Here is a 19,114-nt window from a genome sequence, read left to right as displayed (position 1 = left end):
CACTCCTAGCTTTACTTTTCTAATATATTTGCTACTCTTTAACTAAGACATGTGATTTTTGCTAGCAACTTGGCTTCTTAACTAATTTTAAAATCTTAACTAAAATATGTAATCTTCTACTATCTCAGTTATATTCCCAGCTGTCCCCTTGACTCATCCACAGTTTTCAATTATCCTAAATACTTTTCCAGCTGACCCCTTGGCTCATTACGATGAGATTGGAGCTTCTCAGAAACCACTTCCTACACTTGGGACACTCATAGGGCCTCTCCCTGGTGTGAATCTTGTGGTGCTGATGAACTTGGAGATCCACCCAAAGCCCTTCCCACACTCCCCACACTTGTAGGGCTGATTGATTCCCCATCTGGATCACCTGGCGCCAGATCAGGTCTGATCTCCGGAGCTCCAGCTGAAGCCCTTCCCACATTCCAAGCACCTGTGGAGCTTCTGCCCACCATGAGTCATCTCCACCATCTCTGAGTGCCAAATGGATCTCTGGCTGCCTTCTAGGCACAGAGGGGCTCTTACCTCCTCACAACTCCCAGGGGCTGGGTTTGCAGCCCCTCCTTGTGTGGGATCCCCAGGGCTTTTCCTCCCCATTGGGTTCCCATGCTGTGGAGCTGCTCAAAACAGCCTCAAAACAGAGGTTCTGAGCAGCGATTTGTCCTCCCAGGTCTCTGTCTGCAGCTCAGTGCCTGGGGTAAGGAAAGAAGAGGAAGGAATGTGGAAGGAAGAAGGATAGAATGAGAAGAGGAAGGAGGGTGGACAAGGAGAGGATGGGATTTGCCTCCATGCCAGAGGGAAGGGGAAGGAGATCCCACCAATTCTTCCCTGGCAGGACAGCGTTGGCAGCAGCGCTGTCCTGCAGCCAGGGGCAATGTTGGGCTGATAGGTGGGGCAGAGGAGAGGGGGAAAGGGGCAGTGACTTCCTCCTCACCTGCCTCAGTGTTCCATGCTATCTTCCTTTTCCTCACAGCCTCCACCAGCTCCACCTGCACAAAGGTTGGGATGCACAAATCCTGCCTTGGGAAAAACAAAGGGTGAGCACCTTGGTCCTGCTGCCCAAGTCCAGCTCGAGAAGTCACCACCCTGTTCACAGTTGGATGGGCCCAGACTCTGCTCATCTCCAGAGTCCCCCACTCCTCCAGGCTGCTGGGATCCCCCAGCTCCAGGATTGGCCGTTGCTGCTCTCCCCACTCCGATGCCAATTGGAACCCCAAAACCAATGTCCCCCCCAAACTGTTACCACTGCCCCAGCCAGTACAGAGATCGCTACAGGAACCCTTCACAAGTCTCCAAAGGGGCATCTGCGTCTCACCTTTGGGGCAATGCAAGATCCAAATATCCCTTTCCCTGCAAAAAAAACTCCCAGAAATCCCCCAATGGATTTGGGGTGAGCTCCCCCTCCCCACTTACCTGCAGGATCTGGGGGAGTCAATGCTGCCCTGACCAGGGGAGCTGCAGACTCGGCAGAAGGGCAGGCAAACCGTGTGGATCTGCTGCGGTTCCTCCTCTTCCTCCTCCTGTTCCTGCTCCTTCTTTTCCCTAACCTCCTCCTCATCTCTCTCTCCTCTTCCTACTGCTCCTCCTCCCTGACCACCCCAGATCCCCCTTTCCTACCCATCTCTCCCCCATGGCTGCAGCACCAGCGTTTGGGTAGAGGGAACCTCCCATGAGCCCCCCAGGTATGGGCAGGGGGCTTGGGGACCCACCCAGTGCAGATCCATTCCCCACTCCCAGAGCCTCACGGAAATCACTCCAGGGATCAAGCGATGGGGACACTAAGGGATCCCCATGGAACCACCCATTTTTGATCCCATCCCCACCCTTCCCTCCCCACTCCCATTGTTCCCCCAACCCAAAGACCCCTCCCAACTCAATCTGAGGGTCCCATTCCTCTCCTGGTCGGAATCCTCTTTTCTCCTGCTCTCCCACTCCTTCCCCATTGTGCCTCCAGCTCTACCTCTCACCCCTGGGCTTGGATTTGGGGATCCAGGCCCCTCCTGTTCAGTTTGGGGATCACATCCCCCCTTTCCCTCAATTCAGGCAGCTCCTGGCAGCTTTTTCCTGGAAGGAATCCCTGAGTTTTGGGATATTTAGGATGTAGCTTAGGAGGAGGACAGCTCTGTTGGGCTTTCCCCTCCCTGTTGTGGCCCCTCAGCTGTCCCCAACACCCTGGGGGTGTTGGGATTTCCCTCCTAGGGACAAGGATGTTCATCCCCTTCCAGGAGCCCAGTGCCCACCTGGGGCTCCAGGTCAGGGGTCCTTGAGCAGCTGCCCCAGAACCTCCACCAGGTTCTCCCAGCGCAGCTGGAGCCGCTTGGCCTGTGCTCCCCAAAGGCCTCAGCAAGGTCCAAGTCCTGCCCAGGAACCCTCAACTCCCTCAAACCCAGCATCCCCCTCATCCCCTGCAAGTTCCTCCCATGGCACCGGCCATGGCCATGTCCCCACTTGTCACTGGCCATGTCCCACCATGTCCTCACCCATGGCTGTCTCCCCACCATGTTTCCATCCCTGTCACTGTCCCCCATGTCTCCATCCATGCCTGTGTCTCCCCATGTCCCTAGGGAATGGCCCTGTCCCCCTCCATGTCCATGCGTGCCCATGTCACTCTCCATGTCTAATGCTTTTTCTCTTTTTGAGCCTGGTCTTATAAGCTCTCAGAGATAAGCATTATACCCTTGATAGCTCAGCTACCTCAGGTGGCATAAAACAAGCAGGATGGCTCATGTGACAGTGTTGGGAATAAAAAGTTTTAATAAAAGGCAAAAATAAAAAAGCTTTTTACAGAGAAAAGCCAAGTCAGGGCAAGAGGTTCTTGCTCTTGCTAAAACACTTCACAAAAGCAATTAACTTCTTTTGTTCTCTTCTTTTCTAGGGAATTGCTTAGGTGGGACTTTTTGGCTCCTGTCCAATTAGCTACCCTTAAGTTTGAGGTGAAGTCCACAAGGTCCTATGAGGTGTCTTTCAACCAAATTGAGGAGAGAAACACCTGGCCTTTTGTCCTTTTTAAGGGAACAAAAGGTTAACTTGTTTACTCTGTCAACAGAGGGCACATTCTTACACGTGTCCCACCATGTCTGTGTCCTACCATGACCACATCCACTAACTTAGTTCAATGTCTATTTTTACTTCAATATTGGATATTTTAAAGGGATAAAGAGAAATGAAAACAAAATCAAGGCCAAAAGAAAAAGACTTCCATGTCCATGCCGGCTGAGGATCCACGTGCTTGGGTGGAGGGAAGAACCTTTTTGGTGGAGTTTCTACCCCACTGTCTCCAAAATCTTGGTCTTTTCCCCAGTTTTTCCACCATCTGGCTGCAGAAGACACCCTTGGGCAATAGGAAATCAAAATCGTGGAATCCCTGAAGTTGGAAAAGACCTTGTCCTGGTTCAGAGCAAATTTGGGAGAGAACCTCCAAAGGGATTCCTCTGGAAAGCAGATTCAATTGGCTCCTCCCCCAGCCAGTTTGGGAAAAGTATCTCCTTGGAGAACAGTGGAAAAAACTGTTTTTTAAAGAATAAAACCTAAACAATATTGAACAATAAAACCTCTTGCTGCTCTAAAAGAGAGACAAACTCAGGAAGTCCCTCCGTAGGTTGTAGCTCAGCTCACTCAGTCTCTTATCAGTCCCTCCGGTCCTGTAAATGCCACAGTCCAGGCCTGGCCCACTGGGCCACAGGTGTGAGCTGCCGGTGCTCTTCTGGGTGTTCAGGCCAGAGCAGGTTTAAACAGGTCCAAAGAAAAGGGAAAAACAGCCACAGTCCAGGGAACTTCTCTGCCACAGCTAGCTAAAACTAATTAACAGCAAAGGAGAGCTCTGTACCTCTGTCTGTCCATCTGCAGACAACCCGGCCCAGGAGCAAGAATGTGGAGGAGTGAGTGCAGTTTCTGAAAACAAACTCTGCCCTTCTCTCCCTCCTTTGCTCTCGGAACAAGTCTTAAAGGTGCAAAAATTATAACTCACTATAAACAGAAAAGACAACTGGAGATACAAGCATCATATAGTCAACCTAGGACATACCTCCAAGACCATTCAGTATTCCTTGATGCCACCAGAAGATAGGATTGAATGCAAAAGATTTTATGGAGTTGGAAGTCATTAAATCTGCTCTCCCCAAGGAATTCCCATTGTTGGTCTGTGCCCCAGTGGATGTTCCTGCCACTGGGTTTATCTAGGTGCCCACAGGGAACGAGGAAGATGTGGAGCCTCCCAGTCAAGAGTCTTCCCAACACAGATGACCAGGCCCATAGATCACCAAGACTGCCCAATGAAGGTCATTGAGGATCATCCAACATGGATCCTCCCATAGGGAATGGAGCTGGGAGGAGCATAAGAAGCTCTTCCCACCTTTGGGGAACTCACAGGGCTTCCCCCCTTAGTGGCGCCTCCTTTGGTGTTTGATCAAGGCTGATCTCTCTGAGAAGCTCTTCCCACACTCCCCACACTCGTAGGGCCTCTCCCCGGTGTGGATGTGCCGGTGCTCGGTGAGATTGGAGTTGTGCTTGAAACCCTTCCCACAGTCGGGGCAGCGGTAGGGCCTCTCCTCGGTGTGACTCCGCTGATGTACGAGGAGACTGGAGCTGATCTGAAACCTCTTCCCACACTGGGAACACTCGTAGGGCTTCTCCCCGCTGTGGATGCGCTGGTGCTTTCTCAGGTCTGAGTGCCACCCATAGCTCTTCCCACATTCCAAGCAGGTGTAGGGCCGTTCCCCAGTGTGGATCACCTGGTGCCGAATCAGGGCTGAGCTTTCCCTGAAACTCTTCCCACATTCCCCACACTTGTAGGGCTTTTCCCCAGTATGGATCTTTTTGTGTTCCGTAAGCTGGGAGTTGAGGCTGAAGCTCATCCCACACACCCCACACTCGTAGGGCTTTTCTCCAGTGTGGATCCTCTCATGTCTCCTCAGGCCAGAGCTCTGCCTGAAGCTCTTCCCACATTCCCCACACTCATAGGGCTTTTCCCCAGTGTGCATCCTCTGGTGTTGCATCAGGTGGCCCTTCTGGCTGAAGCTCATCCCACATTTCCCACACTCAAAGGGCTTTTCCCCAGTGTGGATTACCGAGTGCTGCATCAGGCTGCTCCTCTGGCTGAAGCTCTTCCCACATTCCCCACACTCAAAGGGCTTTTCCCCAGTGTGCATCCTCTGGTATTGGATCAGAATGGAGTTCTTGCTGAAGCTCCTCCCACACTCCCCACACTCAAAGGGCCTCTCCCCGGTGTGGAATCTCTGGTGAAGTCTCAGGCTGGAGCTCCAGCGGAAACGCTTCCCACATTCCTCACACTCGTAGGGCCGTTCCCCAGTGTGGATCACCTGGTGCTCGATCAGGTTGGAGCTCCGGCTGAAACCCTTCCCACATTCCAAGCACTTGTGGGGCTTCTCCCTGCCACGAGGCTTCTCCACCAGCTCTGAGCTCTGGCTGGATCTCTGCCCGCCTTCCTGGCTCAGGGGGGCTCTTTCCTCCCCGCAGCTCCCTGGGCTGGGTTTGCTGCCACTCCTTGTGCGGGATCTCCAGGGCTTTTCCTCCTCCTCCATTTCCTCCATTTTCATTCCTCCCCGGGAATGAAAAATCCTGGTCTGGGGGAAAAAAAAAAGAACAGAGCATCTTGGACTGGGAGTTCCTCCTGTCCCCACTTCATCTCACCAAGTCATTGGGCATTGTGTGTCTATAAGAACCTCCAAAACACCAAGGTTCAGCATAAAAATCCTCAAAACTTTAAGACACAGATCAAAACCTCCCCAAACATCAAGATTCAGTAAAAAATTCCTCCAAAACATAAAGATTCAGCCCCTAAAAAAAATAAAGCACCAACATTTAACCCAATAAAGCTGAGAAATGCCATGATTCACTCCTGTGAAAATCGTGGAACCCCTCAACAGTCACGTGCTGCATGTGGGGTGGCAATGCTCCTGGGGCTGAGGGGAGGCTATATATACAAGGAGGGATGGAACCTTGTGGTGATCCTTGTTTCTGCTCCTCCTCCTCCTCCTGTGTCCCTATTCTTCCTCACACTCCTCTTCCTATTCCTCCTTCTCCTGCACAATCCCACCCTCTCCTGCCACCTGCATCCTTTGACCATTTTGTTCCTCAAGCCTGCTTCTCCTTCCCTTCTCCTCCTGCCCCCAGGCCCAGCACCCACTGCTGGCTCCCTCTTCCCCCCAGCCCCACAGCATCCCAGCGCAGGGGCAGGGATGGAGCTGGGGCAGGTCGGGCTGGGGCAGCGCTGGGCTCTCGGCCGCTCCCGCCCGCACTCGGTCCCCACTGCAGCCGCTCCCGCCAGGACAGCGCGGGGGGGCCCGGCCTTGGCGCTGCCCCACTCCCACCTCCCCAAATTCCCCTCGCGGGGCCATGGGGCCGAGGGGGGGCGCAGGTGGGGTCCAGGTGGGGAATGCTGAGATAATTTCAAGAGTGGGTCCCCAAGAAGAAGAATTGGAATTTGTGGTAGACACAGGGGCAGAATGAACCTTTCTGTTAAATATTCCAAAAGGTTATAGTGTAAGCAAAGATACCGTAATAGTAACAGGAGCAAAAGGAGAGAGTTCCACAGTACCCATTATTAAAAATGTGGTAATAGAGGGAGGAACTAGATTTTGGATGAGGGATGTTTTCTTGGTCCCAGGGGCAGGTAGCAATTTATTGGGACAAGATTTACAAGTGAAATTAGGAATAGGGGTTGTTCCAGAAGATGGGAAGATGACAGCTAGACTTTTAAAACTAGGCCAGGAGGATGGAAGAAGAATTAACAAGGAAGTTTGGGCTGGGGAGGGAAATAGGGGAAGATTAAATATTGACCCCATAAAGATTACAACTGAGGAAAAAAAATTGTCCCATATGTGTACGGCAGTATCCTGTATCTTTAGAAGGACGGGAATGTTTAAAGCCAGTAATAGAAGGACTAACAAAGGATGGGACATTAGAACCTTGTATGTCTCCCCATAATACCCCAATACTCCCAGTAAAGAAGCCTGACGGGAGCTATAGACTGGTACAAGCCTTAAGGGAGGTTAACAAAGGAACTCAGACCCGCTATCCAGTGGTACCAAATCCTTATACTCTTTTCAGTAAAGTTCCTCCCCAGCATCAGTGGTTTAGTGTAGTGGACCTTAAAGATGCCTTTTGGGCTTGCCCATTAGCCCAGGAGAGCAAGTTATCTTTGCTTTTGAATGGAAGGACCCACTAACTGGAGAAAACAGCAATTAAGATGGACAAAACTACCACAGGGGCTTACAGAATCCCCAAACTTATTTGGACAAGCTTTAGAAACAATACTACAAACTTTCCCCACTCCCCCTGAAATACAAATTATCCAATATGTGGATAATCTTTTACTTTCTGGGGAAGCTGAAGCTGAAGTTAGAGAGGCTACTATAAAGCTTTTGAATTTTCTTGGGGAAAAAGGATTAAGGGTATCAAAAGGGAAGCTGCAATTTGTAGAATCAGAGGTAAAATATCTTGGACACTTGCTTAGAAAGGGTAGTTGGAAGCTCAACCCTGACTGAAACACAGGGATTCTATCCCTTCCCCCTCCCTCTTCAAAGGGGGAAATCAGAAAGATACTCAGATTATTGGGATATTATAGATTGTGGATTGAAGGATATACACAGGCAGTAAAATTTTTGAATAAAAAAAAAATTGACAGAGGGAGATGATATAAAATGGACCAAAAAGGATAATGAAAAACTAAGAAAACTGAAGTTAAAACTAGCCCCAATATCAACTTTAAGCTTACCTTCACTAGCAAAACCCTTTCATTTGTATGTAAATGAAGAAAAGGGGGTAGCTCAAAATAGGGTTTTGTTTCAAGAGTGGGGAGGAGTAAAGAGACCCATGGCTTATTTATCAAAGATGTGGGATCCTGTGGGAACTCAAAATGTCTCTCAGACATTTTTAGAGGTTCCAGGCCTTGGTCAGAAGCATTCTAGACCCTGGCAGACAGCTGAAAAACAACTGTGATTTTGAGTTTGAGCCATGGAATGAATTACCAACTTTGGAGGTGGAACAAGCAATCACAAAAGGTTAGATAGTATAGTAAAAGTAGTTACAAAGTAGAGGGAAATATTTTTTAGTATTGTACAGGGGGGTTTTAGCACATGTACAGGGGGGTTTTCACTTTGTACATGGGGGTCAAAAGTTCTAAGATGGAGGAAAGTGGGCTGAACCCATCCTTCTTCCTTCTTCTTCCTTACCTCCATGTTTTTGGTGATGTTGGCACTCACAGATTGGTTTAGAATAGAAAAACACTTGGCAACGTAGGTAGTAGGTATTGGGGAATAATTGTAAACATGTTATACGTAATATATCTTATAAAAGATAGCAGCAACCCTGGGCGGGGAGAGAGACGAAGAAGACAGCAGATAGAGAGGATGTCAGGGTGTGTGTGTGCCTCTACCCAGGCCACTGATCAAATAGCCACAGTCCAAGAACATAATCTGTTAGATAACTAGCAATAAACTGCCTTGAGACCGAACAGCTAAGCCTGCGGAGTTTTTCTTTGGAAGCACGGGTTGGAGGAGGAATTTCACCACCACATGTGGCCCCAAAACAAGGCTGGGGTTCCCACAGGATCCAGTAAATCAAGGCTGGCCAGTGTGTATTCAAGCTATAGCAGCTACTGCAATCCTGGTAGAGGAAAGTCATAAACTGACTTTTGGAGGTAAATTAATTGTGTGCACACCTCATGCAGTACTAAATTTCTTCCAATTTGCTGTGTGATTTTTATCTTGAAATACATAACTTACTGTACTCTAAGTTTGAAAAACTAGTTTACAGCTCTGACATAGCAAAACCTGCTATTAATTTGAGTCAATGCAGGCTGTTCAATCAAGTGTTCTCAGTGTGTAAAGTTAAAATAAAGGTAACACCAGCTGCTTGGTAGGTCAATGAGAAACATTTTTCCTTCCAACCAGTCCTTTTTCATGTACCCAAATGTGTTTTGCTTTCTTCGTTTTTTTGTTTTGTTTGTTTGCTGTTTTTTCTGGAAGTGCTAACTACTTGCAGTGTATCTAGAACAGAAATTAAAATTGTGCATACAAAACACTTGTAAAAAACATAGGGCTCATTTTTTCCCAGAATGGGAGGTGGCTACATATAGAAAAGGGAAACTACAAAGCTAGATGAAGAAAAAGTTTCAGTATCTTCTAATGTAAACAATTTGTTACTTCCAGCGTCACAGTGGGTGTGTGACACACACATATGAAAAAGATGGTGAGGGAGATCTCTGTTTACTACAGTTTCCTATTTCTTGAATGAGTTAGAGAGCTATGAAGCAATTGTGATTCCTTGTGTGGATTACCCAGGCCTGCAGGGAGGGCTTGGCCATGGTTCCCTCTGTGCTGCAGGCAGCCCTGCAGCGTGGCAGCAGTGGCTTGCCTCTGGTGAGTTTGCAGGCAAGGTGCTCCAGCACTGCAGTGCCCAGGGGCAGTTTCCTACTTTGACACCAAAGCTTAAATTCAAGAGTGCCTCTTCCCATCCAGTTATTGTTTGTACTGTAAGAACCTCTTCAGAGAGTGTCTCCTGGCAGTCAAAAAGAGAGTATTGCAGAGATAAATTCCTTACTTGCTGTCTCCCCCACTGTATCCACATTTTGTCTATTCCCTCTTCAAATTATAGATTGGTAAAACTCATGCTCTGTGTCCTCAGATGCCCTTCCCAAATCAAACCTTGGCTTCTTTGCAAATTATATTGCACTAACAAGCATTGCCTTAAATTTTTTACTGCAGGCAAGATCACTTCAGAAGTAAGTTTTTGTTTACCTTGTTCCTACAACCCTTTCAAGTTTGTGAATGGAAAATTGTGACAGCAAAATAAGTCTTTAGTTTTAGCACTGTCAGCTGTGGGTAGCTGGTAGCCCTTGGTGGAGGGTGCTGTGAATTACACGCCTGCAGAACACACATAACAACAGTAATTAAATTTGTAAGGAAGTTGAAAAAGGAGGGAGAGGTGATTGGCAGACTCACCTCTCCAGGATGTAGGACTAATGTTAGAAAGTGGACTGATATTGGAATGTGGATGGTGAAATGTGAAGAGAGAAAAAGAGGGCGAAAGAGAGAGAAAGGGAGAAGAGAGAAGAAGAGAGAAAAAGAGAAAGAGAGAGAAAGGGAAAGAGAGAGAAAGAGAAAGAGGGAGAGCGAAATATGCCCCAAAGTCCCCATACTGCAGCTATTTGTAAGTTCTCCCCCATTCCTGCTAGACAGAGTGACAACAAGGGGAGGGGAGTGAGGAAGTACAGTCAAAGGCAAAGCTGTGAAAAAGAGGGAGAGCTGGACCACCAATAGAGATAAGATCAAAGCAGAGATAGCTGACTCTCACAATGTGCTTTATTTTCTTAAACAAGACTTCTTTTTTTTTCCTTCTGATTTTTGTTGTTAAGGAAAGGAGGCTTTTGTTCTGAAGAATGGGTCTGTAACACTAAAACAGTTGGATGTTGCCTAAAAAGCAAAAAACCAAGAGATGTGATACATCTTGTGTTAAATTTGGGCTAGTCTTTTTTTATTTAACTAATTATAGCTCACAAGAAGAAGAATTGGCCTCTGCAGCAATTAGCACAGCTGGATACAAGAAGAAGAAGCAGCTATAGAAAAAGTTTTTAGTTAAACCCAGAAAGTTTTGAAGAAAACTAATGGTGAAAGTTAATGCAGTATTGTTTTTCTTTTAACACTGTGTTATTAAGAAGTCCTTTCCAGGTACTACTAAAGCAGCAATCCCAACCATGGAAAAGAGGGTGAATTCATGCCAGCAAAATAAAAGAATTGGTGAAGAAACGTGAGGAATGGACTATCACATCTAAACCAGGTGATACCAAATTGACTTTCAACCAGGACTGGGTGGTAATGGTTTGGGAAGAGCCAAATGATCCAAGGCAGGTACAAAGAATAACACCTAACTGAGAAATAAGGCAAAGCTTGCATCACTGGTTCTAAGCCCTGCCTGAATAAGCCCTGAGACGCCTCCGACACCTCCTTGGCAGAGGAACACTGCCACTTCAAACAGGAGGATCGGGAGTGTTTGAGTCAAAGAGTTCTGATAGTCTGGCCTTAGCCTGTGACTTGTACAGGCAAGAAGGGAAATTGCCATTAATACTATGCTGTATACTTTATTTGATTCATCCCCATATTGGACATGGCAGCTGGGTTATAAGTGAATGTTTAAATTATGAGAATAATTGGCATTGTAGCTCACAAAATCTATGTTCTCGTGGCAAGAAGTATTGAGTACTGAATCAATCCCCTATACAGAAAGACCTCAAAAAATGAAGTAATAAATTGCTTTTGTAGATGGGGATTATCAATGCCTGTGGACTGAGAGATACCTGAGGAATGGTGGAAAACCACAGTTAAAAGGTGTCAAAACCAATTTGCCTGGAAATGAGTAAAAAAGGAGTGACAAGGGAAACAGAGGGCAAGCCTGGATTGAGCACTGTACTCACCAGCGAGAAGATCACACGTACCTGCTGTGGGCAGCAGCCCCACAGGCAGGGGAGGTGGGGGTATAAGCCATGCCAGACCTCTGTCATTCCTGTTTCTGTCTCTCATTTGTTGTCTTTTCCCTTCTGAGATAGCAGCAAGATCGTGTCACAAATGCTACAGAAAGTATCACATGGAAAGAAACCAAAGTTCCTTTTTGTTACACACACCCATGTCAACAGCCACTGTTATAACCCATCCAAATTAAGTATCTGCAGGAAAAAGGCGGAAAATTATCACATACAAAGAACTTAGGAAAAAGTAGTAATACTTGGGGCATGGAATGTCCAAAAGGAGAGAGATGGATTTGTTTTACATTTGATCTTAGAAATATAGTCCAAGATTCGGTGAAGAGACAATTAGTAAAAAAAAGGTAAAACAAGCACAGCAGTCTAGCTCTGTGTTAACCCCAAATTATATCCTGAATCATATTAAATTACTCCAAGCAGCTATAGAGAAGATAATAAACAAAGCTGCTCAGGCATTGGAATTAATATGGAGTCTGCAAAGCCAAACATCACCTGCAATGCATTAAAATAGGTTGGCTTTACCCTATTTATTGGCTAAAGAATGGGATGTACAGATTGTTGAAAATAGATGGCAATGAGGATGTCATCCTGGAAAAAACAAAGGATATCAGAAAAAAATTATGACCTAGGTATCAGTCCAAAAATGGGAAAATAATGTTATAAAACTAGCAGGTGGGGTAATGTATTGAGAATGGGATGGTGGAAGAAATTAGGATTCTTCCTTTTATGTGTTACAAGTGTTTTGATATTTCTTCTTTGTTTAATCCCATGTTTTATTTGATTACCAACAGAGTCCAAAGAAATCAAGAGGACAGGAAATATTCTTTATAAATCATTTGGCTTGAGCAGTAAGAGGTGGGATTGTGAAAAATGCATATTTATGATTGGCTTTTCGCAAACGTTACAATGAATATTATATGTGTCATGTTAGAAAGTTATGCTGTATTAATTCCCTTACGTATTGTGTTAAGTGTAGTTTTAGGTTACAACATTATGTTAAAATAGAGATTATGTATGTTGGGGTGTTTTCTTTTTAGGAATGAGATGCTCCCTTCAAAGAACACCTAAATCTTCCAAAGGAGAGGAATTTATGGCTTCTTATCAGGAGAAGCTAATTTCTTCAGGCCTTGCTCAGACTTGAAGATGCCAGGGGATTAAAGGGAACAGTTGACATACAACAGAGTTTCTTGTTTAGAATAGGTTGTATGCATAACCATGAAGGATGTATGACTATGCAACAAGTGTCTTTGTTTAAGGGTGATTCCTTTGTTCACAAATCATGCTGTTCTTGACTTAGGGTCCAAGAGCATCTGGACATCCGTAATTCTTTGCTTTTTTTGTCTTGTAATTGTCCTAACTCTAATTGTATTATTATTTTTATAACCATTTTATTATTATTAAACTTTTAAAATTTTAAAAACCAAGTGATTAGAGTTTTTCAAAATTTTCAAAACTAGATGAGATTTAAAGGTGACCCTTTAACTCATAAACAGTAAAGAAATGATTTGAAGGGGAAAAAAAAGCAGCAGGTTGTGGGGGGGGGGCACAACTGAGGCTGCTGAAGGCTGCTGTGGAAGAGAAGCTGCATTCCAGGCACCCAGGAGGAGCTTTAGAAATGCAAATTAACACTGCTGGGGCAAACTGGGGACAATGTACCTGGCTCTTCTTGCCTGGGGCAGGAATTGGCTGATTCCCTCTGCCCCTCACCCCAAGCTCTGCCTGCTTGCACAGATGGAATCTGCACAGCTGAAGGCAGAGCCCATGCTGAGGATCTCTGACTCTGCAACAGAAATGGCTGAAGCTGCAAAGGGAAACAGCAAATGGAGAATGTTGGGAAAACTTCACTAAAATAAGGGGGGGATCATCCCTCTGCCCACTCCAACATCTCCTGTCCCTGTCTGTGCTGTACAGGGTGTATCAGAGCACTGGGGGTTTTGCTAGAACAAGTTCAGGGAAATCAGTTGGAATTCAAGTATATGATGAAGGAGTAAGAAAAAAAATGGTCAATTGATGCAGCCCCAGCTTGAGGGAGCGCCCAAACATGGGGAAAAGATGAACGGCCACCAGAACAAATCCTACAACACCATGGACCAGCCCCTGGGAACCAAAATGATTTTGTGAAAAATGCATGTTATATGGCTCTGTGCAGATAGTTACTACATGTATTATGTTATAATGATAACTTGTGCTGTATGAACATCTTAATAGTATGGTAAACGTAGCTTTGTAGATAAAATTAAGCTTTAGTACTTAAAAGAGAAAATATGCATGTGTGTGTGTGGGGGGGGGGGTTAAGGAATGAGAACACCTAAATTCGCTCAAGGAACACCTAAATTCTCCAGACAAGAGGAATTTATGGATTTCTTACTAGAAGAAGTTAATTTCTTCAGGCCATGCTCAGACTGGAGGATGCTGTGGGGATTAAAAAAAACAGCTGACATACAACAGACAGAGTTACTTGTTTTAAATAAAATGTATGCATAACCATGAAGGATATATGAATATGCAACAGTGTATTTTTTTAGGGGTGATTCCTTTATTCACAAGGTATGCTTGTTGTGGCTTAAGTGCCCAAGAGAGCATCCGGACATCTGCAAGTCTTTGCTTTTTAATGTCTTGCAATTGTCCTAACTCTAAATTTTTATTAGTCTAATTGTATTCCTACTTTTATAACCATTTTACTAGTATTAAACTTCTAACATTTTAAAAACCAAGTGATTGGCGTTTCTCACAAATTCATATCAGGAGACAGAGAACCCATTTTTCATTTGAATGGCATAATTTGATTACAAGCTGTCCTCGGAATAAGAACCAACCAGACAGCTCCAGCTCCTGACCTTCCTGCCGACCAAGCCACTGAAACGAGGAACACAACATTTCACCAGGGGATGGGATCAGATTATCTGTTAGCAGAAAAAGGAGGAGTTTGTGGAAAACTAAATGGCTCAAACTGCTGTTGGCAAAGAGATGACGAGAAAATTGCTAAAAAAGATAAAAAGGAAATAGGAGAGCAGTTTATGTATTGGTCCAAACATGGAAAGGATGGGAATGGGACACGCTTTCCTGGCTCCCCAGCACACCAGGGGATAAAGGAATGCTGCTTCTCCTCTTCTGTGCTGCAGCAACTCTCATCTTTTTACCATGCTCCACACCTTGGCAGTGCAGCTCATCCAGCAGCTGAGCCAGGGCATGCAGGTGGCAGCCAGGCCTCCTGATCCACAAACGCTACAAAAGGACAGGGAATGAGGGCACCGAGAATAATCCCAAAACCAAAGAGGACCCGGGAAGAACAAAACAGAGTCAAGGAGTGAATCTGCCTGGAGATAGGGCCAGGGAGTTGTAGAGAAGGGGAGAAACCATCAGGTCCAATAAATGTTACAAATTGACCCAGACAGCTGCTCAAAGTCCCGCTACATTCCTGGACTTCGAGGAGAAGAACAAAGACTTAACAGAGCCATGAATATCGGCTGTTATACAAAAGGAGGGTGCACATTAACGAGGACAGGCTCCAGGCGCATCGGGAAGTCGGAACCTTCCAAGGAACTCAGCCGGTGGGCAAAGGCAGAGGGAGATGCGGCCGGGAAAATGAGGATAAAAAGGAGGCTGCGGACTACAGCCACGGCAGAGAGCGCACGGCAAATGCCCCACGGCCTCTGCCCCTGCTCGGCAATAACACTTTGACAGGACTCCTCGCTCTCCGCCGGGCACACGAACCTCCGGCGACGGGAATTTCCCCGCCCGCTCCCGGCCGCGGGGCAGCCCCTCTGTCCTACCCACAGCAGCCGGGCCGAGCCAGCGCTGCTCCGGCAGCGGCTCCTGCCCGGCCCCGGCGGGAAGGAGACCGCGGGCAGCCGCTCCCGCAGCGCCCTCAGCCCGGGGCCGGCACGGGCCGGACACGGCACCGGCGAGCCGCCGGAGCCCCCTGCCGCCCCCTCCGCCCGCAGCCAGCCCCGAGCCCCCGCAGAGCCCAGCGCGGCTCCCACCTGCGCCGGGGCCGCCTCCGAGCTCCGCCGCCGCCGCCTCACCGCGCTCCGGCCGCTGCCGCCGCTGCCGGGCCCGCGCAGCCGCTCGGCCAATGGCGGCGCTGCGCGGCCACGGCCGCCCTCAGCCCGCCGCCGGGGCCGCGCCGCGCCCCGCTCCCACCAATCAGCGCGCCGCCACCGCGACTGACGGCACCGGCGGCCAATGGCAGCGAGCTCGGGGCGGGCTCTGCGCACGGCCCCGCCTCGCCCCGCGCTCTCGGCGCCCCCGGGCTGCGTGAGGGGAAAGCCGGAGATGAGGAACAGCCCCGGCACGGGCCCGGGCCGAGCCGGGATTGAGCTGCCCACACAAACAAACTTCTCCGCGCCTCCCGCCACGGCTTTCCCGGCCCTGCGCCTCCCGTGCCTCCGCCTCTGCGGGAAGCCCAGGAGCCTCACTTCTCCTGCCCCTCGTTAGCGCATCAGAGCTTCGCTTTGATTTCCCCCGAAAAGGGAAACCTGCCCCAAGCCCTGTGGGTGGGTGGGGCAGGGGAGAGATTTCTGGCGGAAAACTCCAAAGACTCGGAGCAGGAGAAGGAGAAGGAGAAGTCAGTGCAGAGCCTTAAATGCCGCTTTCCCCACGCCTCCCTGCTCCCAGCTGCACCTCCTCCCCCGGCAGGGCAGGAGACAGGGAATGGGGCCATGCTCAGCTCATCCCCCGGGGCTTCTCCCTCTGCTCAGGGACAGGAGTCGTTCCCTGCTGCACCCTGCGCTCTCTCCCGGCCGAGACTTCTCCAGGAACTTCTCGGAGCGGAGTCCATCCCCTGGGCACAGCCCCCTCCGAGTGCTGCAGCGTGGGTCACTGTGCCACGGGCTCAGTCCTGCCAGGACAGGCTGCTCCAGCGGGGCCCCTCTGCCCGCGGGCTCACAGCCTCCTCTCGGGCATCGCCGAGCTCCAGCCCGGCTCCTCCAGGGGCTGCAGGGGATCTCTGCATCCCCATGGACCTGCAGGGGATCTCTGCATCCCCATGGACCTGCAGGGGGATCTCTGCCTCCCCATGGACCTGCAGGGGATCCCTGCATCCCCATGGACCTGCAGGGGGATCTCTGCATCCCCATGGATGTGCAGGGGGATCTCCGCAGCCCCATGGACCTGCAGGGGGATCTCTGCAGCCCCATTGTAATATATGTTATGGCACAATTCGTGATTTTGTAAAATATACATCAAGTCAGTTGTGCTTGTAGAAAAAGATTCTTAAAGTTTTAAATGACCAGTGGCTGCAGCCGGGGCTGGAGAAACCACTGTTGGCAGAGAAAGAAAGACCTAATTTACAAATGAAAAAAGGTAGCTGGGTGCAGAGATGGGCCCTTTCCGGGAACAATCCAGGAGACACCCAATGTTTAACCCCTGATCTGCCGGGGAGCCTGGAAACCAGGCACACGGGCACCCCGCCCTTGCAGCTGCTGAGGAGGCTGCTGGGCTGTGCTTCAGCAGAGGAGATGGAATGTGGCTTACCACTCTGCCCTTCTCTAAAAACGGAGAATGGGTCAGGAGGTTTGGGCTCTGAGCACACAGCAGCCTGGCCCAGGCACAGGCCGTGGTGGGACAGGGGCACAGGAGCCTTCTGTGACTGACCGTGGATCTCTGGTTTCTCTCTGCAGGCTGCCAGCTCCTCATGCCATGGAAACGGCCCCACTCGGCTGCCAGTCTGGGAGGGCTGGAGGGCTGTGGGTACTCATTTGCTGTCAAAAATAAATTGTGGTTTTTTGTCATTGTCATTGTCATCATCAGAACATTTCTTTCATCCTTTTCCAAGTTTTTGGCCCCTCCAGGGTAATATTTTTGTGTCCTTCCTCAGACAGTTGATGGCATTTGGATGGGGGGTTAAGCAATGTGAAAAGTTCAACAACAGCTCCAGTTGCCAACTGCAGCAGCCCCTTCAGGAGCCCTGAGCTACCAGCAAGGTCCACGTGTGCCTTGCAAAAGGGAGTGGTTTGCAGCGATGGGGTTGGTGCCCTGCTGCAAAAGCTGGGAGCAGATCAGAAGTGTCAAAATGCCATTTTGGCTCAACCCCCACCCAGGTTCTTTATCTTTTCCCTCTGCTCGGTGATAGGCAGACAGGGCTGGATCCAGCGAGGTTCAAGTTCTGGGTTCTCCCTGGCATCAAAGGGATCAACTAAACTCTTGTATGCAGTGACTGCAATAGGGCTACTGAAGGAAAAAAGGGAATGTCATGAGATGGGGAATCCTTCTTGTCTCCTCTGTCTCCCCAGGAGCCCCTTGGAAAGGGAAATACCCACTGGGTTTATCTGACTCCTTCCCAGCCAGCCCTTCCCTTGCTCCCGGGTCTCATTTGCTCCGCAGGATTCACCAGCTCGCTCAGCTCAGAGGAGCTCTCAGAGGAGAAAACGCTGCCTGGCGTGGGGCTGCCTGATCCTGTCTCACCTTGATTCCATTTGCCCCCTCCCTGCCCCATCCAAGAGACCGAAGGATCCCCCACAGCCCCACGGTCCTGCAGCAGATCCCGGCACGTTCCCTGCTCCGCTCCTTGGTGCCCTGGGAGGCTCCAGAGCCCTCCCTGTGTGCGGGACAGCGGCTGCAGCACCGCTGCGCCCGCGGGCAAGCAGCGCCCAGGAGCAGCTGCGCCAGCTCCGAGCCTGAAGGGAATCCTCAGCGCACACAAATGACAGCTGGCACTTCAGGGGCTGGCAGGAGAAGCTCAACCCATCTGCTCGCTGCCCTTCCCAGCCATGGCCACGCTGGTGCAATTGGAAGAGTCGCCCCTGCCCAGGAAGCTCTCAGGTCGAAGAGAGGAGCAAAAGCCACGGGTTTCAGAGGTGTTAGCTGCCACTGCCTCTGGTTTTCCTTCCAATTCCTAAGGGGTTTTGACTGGTTTTACCATTTCAACACTTTCTGTGTAGAATGCTTATTTTATGATTGGCTTTTCACAAATGTTACAATGAATATTATATGTGTAATGTTAGAAAGTTATGCTGTATTCATTCTCTTAAGTAGTGTGTTAAATAGAGTTTTAGGTAACAACATAATATTAAAATAGAAACTCTGCGATGTAGGATTTTTTTACTTGCTCAAGCAAGAGATGAGATAATCAATAAACTCTTCACACAGGGATGGCGGTGACTTGGGGCACATAAAGAGTTACAACCTCCTTGTCAGAAAAGACAAACATTCTTCCATCTTGTCTCCATCTTTATGGAAGCACCAGGATTAAGGGAAAGAAGTTGACAAAATCCAGAAAAGTTCCTAATTTGCAAGTAATTTATGCATCATGTATGAGATACATGAATATGCAATAGGCTATTGCTTTTAAGGTTATTCCTTTGTTCACAAGGCATGCTTGTCCTGGCTTAAGTGTCTGAGAGCATCTGGACATCTATAATTTTTTGCTTTTTATTGTCTTGTAATTGTCCTAACTCTAAATTTGATTACTCTAATTGTGTTACTATTTTTATAACCATTTTATTATTATTAAACGTTTAAAATGTTAAAAACCAAGTGATTGGCGTTTTTCACAACGTTCCGGCTCCCGGGGACCCCCTTATCGGTCTGTCCGACCCCGCAGGCTGCAGAGGGTTCCCCAGCTCCGGTGCCGCCCTTCTCCGCTCCCCAGCCCCGCCCCGCCGGTACCGGGCG

The 19,114-nt window shown here is 48.6% G+C and overlaps 1 protein-coding gene across 1 annotated transcript; it reads right to left on the bottom strand.

Moving 5' to 3' along the window:
• Positions 1-2,739: 2,739 nt before the first annotated feature.
• Positions 2,740-15,574, bottom strand: LOC144248168 (uncharacterized). The gene is made up of 2 exons (XM_085563803.1): positions 15,484-15,574; positions 2,740-5,585 (listed from the first exon to the last, which is right to left on the bottom strand). Exon 2 carries the CDS (start codon positions 5,556-5,558, stop codon positions 4,383-4,385), a length of 1,176 nt encoding a protein of 391 aa, XP_085419929.1. The 5' UTR covers positions 5,559-5,585; positions 15,484-15,574; the 3' UTR covers positions 2,740-4,382.
• Positions 15,575-19,114: the final 3,540 nt, after the last annotated feature.

The sequence above is a fragment of the Lonchura striata genome, chromosome 31 (genome assembly GCF_050655825.1).
Source record: "Lonchura striata isolate lonStrDom1 chromosome 31, ASM5065582v1, whole genome shotgun sequence".
Lineage (NCBI taxonomy): Eukaryota > Metazoa > Chordata > Aves > Passeriformes > Estrildidae > Lonchura > Lonchura striata.
The sequence above is the reverse complement of the archived record's forward strand: the minus strand, read 5'-3'. Positions and strand labels throughout refer to the sequence as shown.

What these genes read in the sequence shown, in the direction of transcription:
- LOC144248168 (XM_085563803.1), bottom strand. Translation starts at nt 5,558, where the DNA reads ATGAAAATGGAGGAAATGGAGGAGGAGGAAAAGCCCTGGAGATCCCGC.